Source organism: Canis aureus, chromosome 13, assembly GCF_053574225.1.
Source record: "Canis aureus isolate CA01 chromosome 13, VMU_Caureus_v.1.0, whole genome shotgun sequence".
NCBI lineage: Eukaryota > Metazoa > Chordata > Mammalia > Carnivora > Canidae > Canis > Canis aureus.
The window spans coordinates 51,061,336-51,074,859 of NC_135623.1; the positions used below are offsets into that span (position 1 = coordinate 51,061,336).

The window sequence follows — 13,524 nt, forward strand, 5'->3', positions numbered from 1 at the left end:
TTACAGGATGACTGAAATAAAAGATTCCATACCTGAATTGGAGGGCTTAGAAACCCTTCCCTTAGGAACCGGGAGTAACAATAATTCCAAGGACTGTGGCGGTGGCGGTGGTGGCGGCGGTGGAGGCGGTGGGGTCACTTTCTCTTGCTTCTTCTCCGAAGGCGGCGGCGGTAGAGGGTCCTCAGGCACCAGGGACGACTTCTCAGCCAGAAGGCTCCCAGCAGCCCTGGCTGCTACCTCTTTCAGAAGGGCGGCCGAGGAGGTCATGGAAGCCAGGGAGAGGAAGGGGCTGGCCGGAGGCGGGTGTTCCTGCCCGGGAGTCAAGCTTCTCTCACTGACTTTCTTGGATAAGGCTGCCAAGGTGGAACTGGCAGACTGGGAGCTAAAAGGGGAGGGAAAGGACTCAAATCGCATGGTCTCCTCAGTCCTGGTGAGGGATTTGTCCTGCAGAACAGCATTGGCTGCAGCTTTCAATTTTAAGATGGCGGAGTCCGGGGACAAGCTGCAGGTGGTGGTTGAGTTTGACAACCACTTACCTTGATTCCATATAAAACGGTTACTTGGAGTGTATTGGTCATTCTGTTCCTGCTTCTCAGCCAACTTCCTGGCAAGAACACTGAGCTGCTGGGCATGGTGGGATGGTGGGGAAAAGGAGAGATTCGAACCCACGTTTACCGGGGACTCCACTCTGCCATTGGCCGTGGCTGTGGCCTCGAGTTTGAGGGAGCCGGCTTCCAGCAGCCGCCGCAGGTTGCTGCTCAAGGGCTTGGTGGAGCCTGGGGGGTCATCTTCACACAAAGAAGACACGCCAGGGGAGAGGTGGTCTTGACACTGCAGTGAGTCTCGCAGGACCTCACCGTCAAGTCCCACCAGCTCCAACGTGTGACTGCTGGGAGTTGCACTTCCCAAGGAGGTGTCGGGGGAAGTGGACTGCTCCTGGATCCGGTCCTCCAGAGACAACTTATAGTTCTCCTGGACTTCTCCATAGGACGCTTCTGACGGAGTCTCTGAAGAGTTTCCATACCAGTGCTCTCCTTCACTGAGTTCTCCCTCCGCCTCCTCCAGCCTACTAACATCTGGGGGAATGAAGAAGATCACGTTTACTCCCCAGTGAGCAACAAACAAGTCTGAAGACATTCATATGGACTGGTTGACATGCTTCCTCTTCCCCTTCCCCTAAGAACCACAAGAAAGACAGCAACCACCTTACTAGAATGTCAGGTGCTGAGTCAGACGGCCTTGGCATAAGCCTGGAAGAAGGTAAAATACTAAACAGGCAAAGGTAAAAACACACCCACCAGCGAAACATATTCATCTTTCTATAATTATTCCAGACAAGTTGAAATGGAAAAGTGGCAGGGGTCGGAATGGATCTGGTCAAAAAGTAACTGCATGAAGAAAGAGCCTGCTATTCCCAGTGGTGGGGGAAATGGAAAGAAGCTTGCTCCTTTGTAAAAAACAAAAACAAAAACAAAACAGCATGATATCTTTAGTGTTGCATCAGAATTGGAGAGGCGGCCCGGCAGGGTGGGAAAATGTTGTCTGTGAGGCACATGACAGTGGGAAGCTACTTCCCCAATTTCTGATTCCATAACCTCAGGCAAGTCAGGTTAGCTGGTTAGACAGAAGATGCAACTGATTTTTTTGAAAAGTTCATCCAAAAATGTAAGTAATACCTGGTATTACATATTACAACTTCACCCAGTTGTTAGGAAGCTTAAATCATAAGAAGCATGTGATTGATTTGCAAACAGGTTCTATACAAAAAATCAGACCTCATCAGCAAATACTATTCACATTACTGATTCCTTCAAGTGACAACATCTCCCATGTTATGGATGCTACTTCTTTGAGAGCCCTGGATTCCAGTTACCAGCATGCCCACCATCTTGTCACAGGCAATGATTAGGAACGTGTCCCTTTACTCCACTAAGAGTCCCCTTTATTATTTTCCATCCATTAATTTATCTACCCACCACTACCTCTCTGACTGCCCCCTAAGCACTGCTCACTTAGGACTCCCTGCCATTCCAAGAGTACCCATGAGCTCTGCCATTTTTCTACCTTTGCTCAAGATATTCCTTCTATCAGGAATGTCTTTCTTTCCCTAGAAAACCTGATTGTCTATCCTTCAACTTTCTACCTCAAAAGTTTCTTCCTTGTGATTCTCCCTGGAATTCTCCTTCTCATTCATTCATTCATTCATTCATTCACTTATTCAACAAATAACTGTGAAGTACCAGGCATTGTTCTAGATCATTCTAGATTGAACCACAGTGAACAAAACAAGATCCTGCCTTCTTGAAGCTTACATCTCAGGGAAGGTAGATAGTTTGTCACACAATACTTAAAAACTAGTAAGTCATATGGTAAGCCAGAGGGTGGTAAGTGCTATGGAAAAAGATGTAAAGCAGGACAAGGAGGTTTGAGGGGTAATGGGTAGGAGGGGAGTTGCAATCTTAATACCATGGTCAGAATGGAGCTTCACTGAGGTGGTGACATCCGAGCAAAGACTTGAAAGAAGTAAGCAGTTGTTCAAGCAGCTACCTCTGGGACAGCATTCCACACAGAGGGAGTTGCTATAAAATCCCTGATGTGGGGACATGTCTGGTGTGTTCGTGACACAGCAAGGAGGCCAATGTGGGTAGAGTGGAATGAGTAAGGGTCAGAGCAGTAGGAGAGGAAGTCAGAGAAACAACATTAGAGATAGAGAGGGAAGAGGGAGGGTAAGGGGGGCTGTGTGTTGTGAGGCAGCAAGGCTCTGCAGACCAGCACAACGCCATAAACTGATGAAAGGTCTTTTGCATCTGGTGAAATTGGGAACTACCAGAGGGCTTTGATATGATGTGACTTACATTTTCAAAGCACTGTTCCAGCTGCTGTGTGGAAAAGAGGCTGCAGACACGAGGGTGGGAGCAGGGAGACCAGCTACCAGGCTGGAACCCTAGTGAAGGATGACTGGCTCAGCTCAAGGCAACTGCCAGTGGTCAGAAGCAGCCAGATTCCATGCATCTTTTGAATACAGGGCCCACATTCCCGCGTTTTGTTTATATTGATTTTATATCACTCTAAATTACCTGTCTACTATTGGCTTGTCTTCTAAAAGGTAAGTGGTGGTGTTCCTTGAAGGCAGAGATCAAGTTTTATCATCCACACATCCCACACTGTGCCCAGCACAGTGCCTAGACCCCAGCAGAGTTCAATGAATGTTTAAGGATTGAGCCAAAACTCCCCATTGTGCCAAGTTTTGCTATATAACATGCTGTTTCTTTTCTGAATAGAAATAGCTAGAACTAGTAATGCATGAGCTACCAGCTAATACATTGATCTTCCCATGCTATTTAGAGAAGAAATGTCACAAATGACAAATTCTCTTTCACTAAGCTAAAGTTCTGCAACTCCTTCCTGAGATTCTTTATTAAATTATCAAGAAAATGTAAAATATCAAATGGAATTTGCTGAAAAAAAGCAGATAAAATTGAATTTTCTCTGTTAAAAACAGTCTGGTTCCTTGTGATTTGCCACATTTCCTTCTTCCCACTCGATTTCAACATTTTTCATCTTTGCTGAAACCGGCAGGACCCTGAACTACTCATCTCCCCAATGGCTCCTCGAAGAGATGCTTTTTACCAAACACCAAGCAGTCAACATCAATTTCAACAATAGGGCTAATTTTAAGTTCCTTTGGCAAACCACCTTTCCTGATTTCAGTTTAAATACCTCATCCTTCAGAAAAATCACATGGGAACTATCCTGTACATAGTAAGAAAAGTAAAAGATTTAAAAATCACTACAATAAGAACAGTTGAATATCTCCTCAAAGAGTCTCCTTCTCTAATCTTTATTGACACTCACTAAATGAACATGGGAAAATAAATGATTCAGAAGTAAATACTTTCAGATTATATTTTTGTCATACTAGAGTAGCTCTAGACAGTCAAGAGTGGTCTAGAACCAATGTGATAATCAGTGTCAGATAACAAGGTACATAAAATCAGTGTTTTGAGAACTGCGAAGAAATCATAACCACACATCCAGGCTTGTCATTTTATGAGACTATTAAGTTCTCTGAGATGCTACTTGCTGTGATCAAAGACACAACTACCAACTGCTAATGCTGGAACCAAGAACCCAAATCTCACAACATCTGGCCAATGCTTCTCTGCAAAGCCCCACTGTAATATCTGCCCAATGCCCTCTGAATGGCAACTTCTAGTGAGCTTGGAGCAGCTCCCCTCCCATCCCCAGTCATCCATCCATCCTTCCACTCTCTTGAAACAGGAATGAGCAAGGGAAGTCTCATAGACAAGGACAGTATTCACTCCTTATCTTGAGATACAACATTAAGAGGTCAGTATCCATTATTTCCACACACAAATATCCCCATTCCCTCCCTACAGCTTCTTTGTTGCAGTGGTCAAGAACTGATTCACATGTCTCAGGAATCCAGCACATCTACTGGCAAGGCACCAAAGGCAAAGCTTAATCTCCTACCCCTTCCACCCTCAGTGAGCAAGAATATTCCCGCCTCCAAACGTGCTGAGGTGTCGAGTGTATCAAAAACTAAAGTTGTCAATTCAGGTTCTAATCCTATCAAGCAGTGGTAAGGAGATCCGAACATTCTTGAATGATACAAACAGCTAATATCTACATTTAGAGAACTTTCCCAGCCTTGCCAAAACAGAAGCCCCAAACAAGCAAACAAAGCATTTCTTTTCTTTTTTTTTTTTTTTTAAGATTCTACTTATTTATTCATGAGAGACACACAGAGAGAGAGAGAGAGAGAGGCAGAGATACAGGCAGAGGGAGAAGCAGGCTCCATGCAGAGAGCCTGATGCGGGACTCGATCCCGGGTCTCCAGGATCATGCCCTGGGTGAAAGTGGTGCTAAACCGCTGGGCCACCAGGGCTGCCCCAAAGCATTTCTTAAACAGACCAATTTACATCCTGTAAAATACCTGGGTAGTTCTCAGTCATCAATAACTTGGGTCTTTGTAGACGCCGCTGAGATACACTGTCTTCTGGACTACAAGAAAACTCGGATTCATAAAAGAATGTTTTTAAACTCAATACTCTATTAATCATTTTTTTCTGAAGATGCTGCTACTAAAACTGAGGTCATTCAAGTAATAAATCACCAAATAATTTTAATGCATGGCCTAGGAGGAGCCAGACCAGAAACCGGAGAAGAAACATTTTTGAAATTATTCTGGCATCACCTGAGGTCCCGCGAAAAGTCGGGGAAGCTTTTGGAGAAACGAATGCAGGAGAAGTGGAGACCCGCAGAGGCTGGGGAACAATCACCAGAGCCTCAAACAAATATGCTTTCAGTTCACAAAACAGCAGCAAACCAGGATTTTCTCCCGCAAATATTAAGTCTCTTCCCCCTGCTGGGCTGCTCTGTGCCTCGCATTTGATTGCAAGCAGCAGGTGTCCTCACAGGCCACACGGGTGTGGTTATGGGGGGACCCCTTCAGCGGGGTGAGCAAGAACCCCGGGCACCTTTGGCCCACCATTCTGAGAAAAGATGCTCTCACCGGAGAAGCTCAAAACAAAGCATTCCCGAAATCTAGGGGATTAATTTGTTGGACACCACGAACTTCTAGAACAAGCTGGGCTTGACTTTGGACTCCCTCTCACAACTCGAGAAGCCCCTGGGCAGCGACACCGCCCCATTTTCCCGCGTGTCACCCGCACAGGATCAGGGCACCTCAGCGCAGAGCAAGCCTCACACGGGGCCCGAACACGCGGCCTGCCCGCCGCAACTGTGCCTTTCACAGCTTTCCTAACTAAGGCTCCAGGGGAAGCCTCTAAACGGCCAATGTAAATAACTTCCTTCTAAATACATTATTTTTAACCTTCAGAATAGGAAGCTATTTCCATTGCTAATTTTACAACAACCTATGTCTCTGACAGCCAGGTTCACACTCGTTCCTGTCAATTTTACGCAACAGTCTGTTTTTGTGTTTTTTCACTTTAAATCATAAACTCAAAGAATTAAGAATAGAAATGGTACAATTACAGAATGAAAATATGCTGAATAAATTTTGTTTCCATGTGGTGAATATTTCTCCTTTGGGGAAAACAAAACAAAATTCCACTACCTAACACATTTATTTATAATTCAGTTCTCAAGCAAAAAATCGGTAACTTGATATTATCCACAACTCTTGCTACAGGTTTGGTTTTTTTTTTTTCCCCCAACTCACTTCCTTTTCGGTTTGACAGTTTTAATCAGATGCATTTAATTGGACACTCAACTCAGAAGATCCTTGATCAGAAAGATAGGGAGAGAAAAGTGGGGGGAAAATGCGAGAAAGAGACACCTATTAGTTTTCAGGCCTTTTGGCTGAGGTTAAAGTGAGTGGAGATGGAAATCTCCAAGCCCCGTTTTCTAAATCTACCCACAACCCATTCCACCAGCTGGTCCACCGTGAACTCTGAACTAGCATGGTTTGAAGAGAGCAAGGTTTAAATTCCAGACTTGCCTGGAATGAAGCCAACTCATTGGTCAGTCCTCCGAGAGTCAACACCTTCTTGTGATAATAGGTGTGTTCACCTGGTACTTACCAGCTAACTGTCTGGTTCGTTTTCATCTAAAAATCTCCCCAGTCTTATTCCTTTCCAGCTACCACACATCTATAGCTAGATGTCTATATTGAATTTTAAGGTCACGCATCTTTATCAGTATTAATCACTTATACCCATCATACCTACCTCAAATCGTACAACCAACTTTTCCATGCATTTTAAGGCAAAAGTGGTGTGTAAAAAAAAGTGGTTTGAGGAGCTGGATACAAAAGCTATTAACAAAACCAATGCTAATAATGGACTTGATTCGACAAACATTTACTAAGCATTTGCTGTTCCGGGAGCTGTTCTTTGCCACAGCGAGCCTCAGGATTCAGCAGTCTCTTGCCCAACGGCTTATAATCACCAGGGAGCGAGGGTTGCACAAGCATTCGAAGCACGATGATCAGTGCCATCACAGAGCAACCGAGCAAGAGTTGTGTGTACATAAATTAATTCCAATGGTGCAGATGGCTTTTTGAAATGGATCTCAAAGGGACGAAGATGATTTTAACAGACAACATTGGAAATTCACATATCGGAGGGCTGGCTCTTCTGAAACTATGAGACGGGAAATAGCCCCGTCACGGAGTAAGCTAATATTCAGGTGACATATGTTAGATAAACTAACCTAATGAAACATTTTTCATATTCTTAGTTCTTCACATTTAAAAAAGAGACCATCTATGGATTTGTTAAAGGGCAGATCTTACCAATTTTCTTACCGTACCCACTAGTTTGGAAATCAGACTATCCGATTAGAAATGGCTGAGGCAGGACCACAAGTGAGTCAGTTTTGTATTCCTGCTCCATACTCTGCCCAGAGTAGGGGTATTAGGGCCCCTGGAGTTGTAGTGACAAGCAGGACCCACGAAGCAACAGGTAGGGCTCTCAGTCCCTAGACCCAGCACAGAAAGGGGCCCGGAGAGAGCCTCAGACAGGGTGTCAAACCCACCATCAGGCTCTCTCTCCCTGCTTCTCATCTCTTCTCAGAGGTTAGCCTCATCCTCTCAGGTCACCTTCCCCTGGAGGCTGAAAACCTGGCTACACAGGTTCTGGATTTTCACTCTCATCCACTTACCACTAGAGAAAGGTCTTTCCCCTCGGATTAGCCCACTGGAGGCTAGGTTCTGCTCACTGGATTTATCCCTGAAGCCATAGGGTGGTTCTACAATTGGCTTAATGGGGGTCACAGAGGAAAGAAGGGGGAAGAGACCCTGGAAGACAAGAACGACGACCTCTGTAATGTTTAATAAAGGTGTAGCATGTGGCACATCAGGCTGTTCTGAACCAGTTTGAGGATTTTAAGCATAAAACACATCCTCATTTAGGCTGATCTTAACCTCCAATTTTTAAATTGTCCCTTGAAGCCCAAAAGCCTCAGCACATCCCCATGCCAGGTCTGCCTAATACTAAGAGACCTCTCAGGGGTTCAAGGCTCTGAGGCCACAGTGTGAGTGAAACACACGGCGTGGGAGGGGAGCAGAGCCTCAAGGATCACAGTCATCAAAACATCTCAATGCCCAGGTACCCAACCGCTGTCAGCCTGGCCAGGACAAAAAGTTAAGAAGAGCTACTAGTTATTTAAAACTGCTACGGTGGAGATGACAACCAGACTCCTGTCACCAGTCCAGCTGGGGAAAAGGTGCCGCGAGGGCACGGGGAAATGGGAGGAAGTCTGGAGAGGATGAGTGTCCACAGGCCGAGAGCCCCGAGAGGCCCCCTGCATCAAGACGCACATTTTGCACACAGCAGTATGTTCAAAGTACTGTTGCAAATGCCCACGAGCAAAACCAAGGCAACATGAATGAATGCGTCACTTGCTATCTTCAGAGGGAGTTGCAAATGGTATCTGAGCAGGTTCCAGTCTCTTCATATATAAAGTTGCCAGATCTTCCAGTGACCAAGGGGCTACCCAATCCTCCATTAAACTGCCCATCTCAACACAAATGGCAACTCCTCCATCCCTGTGATCACTCTGAACAAAAACCCTGCAGCCAGCCTTGACTCTTCCCTTTCTGTCATACCCCTCATCGAATTCATTTGCAGATTTTTGGTTTTACCTTCCATGTACATCCCGAATCTAACCACTTTCACCATGTCTATCATTCTGCCCTGATATGCGGCACTGCCGTCCCTCACCTAGAGCACAGCAGGAGCCTTCCAGATGCTCTCCCCACTTCTGACGCTTGCCCCACTATGCTCAGCCAGCAGCAGCCGTAGTAAGCTTTTAGAAATATATATCACACCCCAGGACCCCCATCCTCAAAGCCCCCAAAATGGCTTCTCATGTTCTCAGAATAAAATCTAAAACCCTTACCTTGCCCTCAGGGCCCTACATAATCCATATCCCCCTGACCTCATCTCCTACCCCACTGTCTTGCTAATAAATAATAAATAAGTAGCGAAATCTCCCCCGAATAGCCACACAGCTGACTCCTTTACTTCCTCGGGTCTCCCCCCAAACATCACTCTTTATTAGACTAAATGCTTCACGAGAGAGAGGACTTAGTTTTGTTTGCCGCTGTGTGCTCAGCACTTGGAATGCCATGGAGCACGGAGCAGGTGCTCAGTTATTATTTGTCAAATGTATGAATGAGACAGAAGAATGCGCTTAACAATCAGAAAGGCAGCACTTGTCAGTACTGGAAATGAGGACAATTTTCAAAATTACAAATGATAATCCTATTTTTCTCATGTGAGTCAAACATGAAATGGGGATAAGAGCATGTTTTGCAAACTTTTCCACCAGTCTCCCTTGCGGCCAGGAAAAGAGACCACCACCCCAGGGGACCAAAGCCGAAGCCCCCTCCAGGAAGCCCCAAATTTGTTTGACTCTTGGCTGAGCATTTCAAGTGAATTCTGCATCCTACTATATAGCATAGCCATGCTTGTTCTTACTAAATGCTAGAGAGGTGTGTCTCACAAACCACTGAAGAAAATCTGTTCTCAGCAAAGATGTACCACATTTCTCTGGAATTCCCACATGTTCTGGAGAAACATGTACCCTATGTAGAGAAGCAAGGATATATGAAAGGATCTAGCACAGTGTCAAGAGCTCAATAGCCACCCTTTGGTGGCTATCGTAACTATTAATACTACCAGAAAGCAGATAGTATGAGTCCTATTGCTGTCCCCACTTCAGAAGGAAAAGCTAAATCACAGAGGGTAACTTCCACGGACTGTACCATGGATGTGTAGGAAACCAAGGACTATAACTCTATTTGCTAAATTTGAATTTTGTTGTCTGAATTAGAGATGGAAAAGCCTTGGAGATTTAGTCCATATGGCTGGTCTCTAGGCAAAGGCCTAGAAAGGGCCAGTGATTAGCCCGTGGTCCCATAGCTGATTTATTAACATAGACAGGACTTGAGCTCAGATGTCTCACTCCAAAGGCCAGTGCGTCTACTACTAAATCATGGCATAATCATCATGAAGTGAATGAGTGAATTCTAGAACAAGCCCTGGAACACAGTAGCCTTCCAACAAACATTTGTTGAATAAACAATCATGCATAATGCACTAAAAACCATACAGGCTACTTTATTAGATGTTTTAATATTCATCAGCAACTGTGATCTTCACAATGATTTTATGTGGCAGACCATACTCTCTCTTCATTTTACGGACCAGGAAACCAAGGTTCTAAAAGTTAATGACTTACCCAATGTATACATTTAATGAGCAGCAAAACAAGGTTCAAACCCAAATCTTCAGGATACCTAAAAGTATGAGTAGCTTCGCAAAAAAGTAATTTTTCAGGTAATCAAAAAGTACCACAGTACCTTCAAGTAATCAACATTTTAAGTTTTATTTTGATGCAATTTCAAAATACATAAGTCCCTTCCTTCTAAATTTGTGGGGTTTTGTCCGCCATAGTTCCAACAATTACCCAGCTTACTAAAACTGTGTGCAAACTAAGGATGAAAACTTAGTGTCACGCATTGAATTGTGTCCCTGTAAAAAGATGTTGAAGTCCAACCCCTAGTACGTCTGACTGTGACCTTATTTGGAAAGATGGTCTTTGCAGGTGATCAAGATAAGATGACATCATTAGAGTGGACCCTAATCCCTTATGACTGGCATCCTTATAAAAAGGGAAATTTGGACACGAGACAGACATACACACAGTGAAGGCTGGAGTGACACTGTCACAACCAAGGAGGCCTGAAGCAGGTCCATCCTGTGTTTTCCTTGTGTCTCTGCCGACACCTTGACCTTAGACTTCTGGCCTCCAGCACAGTGAGACAATACATTTCTGTAGCCACCTGGTTTGTGATACTTTGTTACGGGCAGTCCCTGAAAACCAATATACAGAATTCTGGATGAGGGCCTGAGACTTTTTGTTCTGGATTTGCTCACCTCTGGATTCTAAACCGTAACCTTTGTGAGTGCTGTAGTTTTTATACAAGCTGGCTATTACCACACAACACTGACCACGCTGCTGCTCACTGTGAAGTCTTCTGAGGCTGCAAGGGCTGTGAGCAGACTATTAAGTTATTTTTACCAACCTCTAAATTTTAAACAAATTTCGTTCAAATGAAAGATTCTGGGAAAGACATGAGGTAAGAGAAGGCTTCTATGACTAAAGCTACTTCAAAATCTCCAAACAGAACATAAATATATATATACTCATCACCATGTATGCTGTGGCAAATTAATAAGAAAGGGATACTTCAAAATACAGCACAAATCCACTAGCCGAAAGGCCAATCTAGAGACCAAACCACTACTGGTTAGTCCACGGATTGATTACTTGTTCCTTCAGCCTTTCCTGCACCTCCATGTTACAAGAAGCATATAGAATCTGTCCCCTCAAGCAATCAGAAGTAAATTTACCATGGCTACCATGGCGTTATCAGAAAAACTGTCTGTTAAGGCTGATAAATCAGTCGATTATCTGCTTCCTTGACTTTTATTTCCTCTTGTATAAATGTTTTCATCCCAACATTACCAATACCTGTTATAAGATGAACGATATATTACCAAACTACTGAAATCACCAGGAAATTCTTAATAGATCAAAAAAGAACTTAACTACAAAAAAAAAGCCCTAATAACATAATAATGCACTCTATAGTCTACGAACAGCACTCTATAGAGAGATAAATGGCTACTTATTGAAATCTTAGCTTATACATAAAATGATACATTTCTTCCCAGGCACATTTGCCAAGCATTGACATCACGTACCTTGTAATGAAACAGATTATGCTCATAATCATTCTGCCTGCCAAAGGAAAATTTCACACAGTAAGTCCTTTATTTACTAAAAATATATGTCTCTACTGGAAGAAAATGGGTCTTTGAGGATAAGAGATTTACCAATGGAAAGGAGATGGAATTGCTTTTTATTTAGTGCTTAAATACATACAAAACAAAAACTGCAGAGAAAGCAGCTCCCAACGCCCCCACCCCCCACCCCCGCCAACATTTTCACAAAAGGATATTGGTATAATGAATTGGGAGAGAACTTTTTTTTTTTTTTTTTTTTAATTAACCACACCAATCCACGACACTGATTACAAGGACAACCCTAACTCAAAGTTAACTTTAAACACTAATTTAGGCCAACAATTTTGACCTTTACTCTGACCAGACTTTGAGCCATGGCTGCTATCAAGTGATCAAATGTATTCTTATCCATTCTCTCCTTTTATTTTCCCTGCCTGCCTTCTGGCACACACACTCAAGAAGTCAATGATGGAGGGCCAAAGACAAGGAAAACAACAAATACTACAACCAACCAACAAACTGGGCAATTCAAAGGATACCCGGTAGCTAGATGAATATCACCTCAACAACTGGAAGTCTTATGGTTTCACCCACTTAATTCTCTCTGAAGACTCCAAAGCCAATCAATGCTCCAAAGGGAGCATTCCACAGGCACATTCACTTGGGGTTTCACCAAGAAATCTTCCCTAGCTCTTTTACTCGAAAACCTGGCATTGCTTTTTTTTTTTTTTTTTTTAAGATTTTATTTATTTATTCATGAGAGACACAGAGAGAGAGAGAGAGAGGCAGAGACACAGGCAGAGGGAGAAGCAGACTCCATGCAGGGAGCCAGATGCGGAACTCAATCCCGGGACTCCAGGATCACGCCCTGGGCCTAAGGCAGATGCTCAACCTCTGCACCACCCAGGCATCCCCTGGCACTGCTTTCTAACTGTCTATCCCCATAATTGATGCTCCGCAGGAGAAAACATTCATTCCACTTCCCAACAAAGCTCCGATGCCTCCGGAAATGCATCAAGTGGTAAGGATGAAGCTATGTGCTTTAATGACCGCTGCTTCAAATGGAGTCTCAACTCAAAGGTAGAGGCTCAAGACAAATCCCTCTGGTGGGAATAGGTAAGGACCCAAAGTGACCAGGAGGGATTCACATCATTCCTACTCTTGTTCCTTTTATTCTGAACCTTTTAGGGTGGTCCATAAAATGCCCTTATTTTGTATTTAAATATGTATACTGCTTCCTTTTCATCTTATAGAACTTAACAACTATAGGCAGCCCTCTGTTTGCAATGTCTCCTGCGTATTTTAAAGAACTTGATTAACCAGCCTATCCTCCACCAAAACTTCATGTTTGAAAAGAAGGATGAAAATGTGTTGGGCAATTTAAAGAAGCTCATTGGAGGAATACAAGTTTGAAAAGCTTTTTGATGTGAATATGCTCAACTAATCAGGGTTTGTTTTTAAATCTACATGTTTTCAAGTTACTTAGAGAAGGACAAATTCTTTTCCTACTTCCACATTAATATCAGAAGTAGTGAATCCAATAAAGCAGGGTCAGCAATCTTTTTCTGTGAACAGAGAGCAAATACTTTAGGCTTTATAGGGCACCTATGGTACCTATCCCATATTCTTTGGTTTTTGTTGTTGCTGTTGGCTTTTTTTTTTCTTTTTTAACAATGGTTTAAAAATGTAAGAACCATTCTTAGCTCAAGGGGCTGCCCAA

General features: G+C 43.6%; 1 protein-coding gene across 11 annotated transcripts in view; it reads right to left on the reverse strand.

Moving 5' to 3' along the window:
- The window catches only part of ZNF827 (zinc finger protein 827), a 168,936-nt gene that overhangs the window by 136,699 nt on the left and 18,713 nt on the right, over nucleotides 1-13,524 (reverse strand). For all 11 annotated transcript variants that reach the window (XR_013350921.1, XM_077846201.1, XM_077846203.1 and 8 more), the window contains exon 2: nucleotides 33-1,076. Coding sequence is in view for 10 of the 11 variants with exons in the window: in XM_077846201.1 (XP_077702327.1) it covers nucleotides 33-1,076 (1,044 nt within the window). In the remaining variant the exon portion in view is untranslated. The remainder of the gene's footprint in view (nucleotides 1-32; nucleotides 1,077-13,524) is intronic.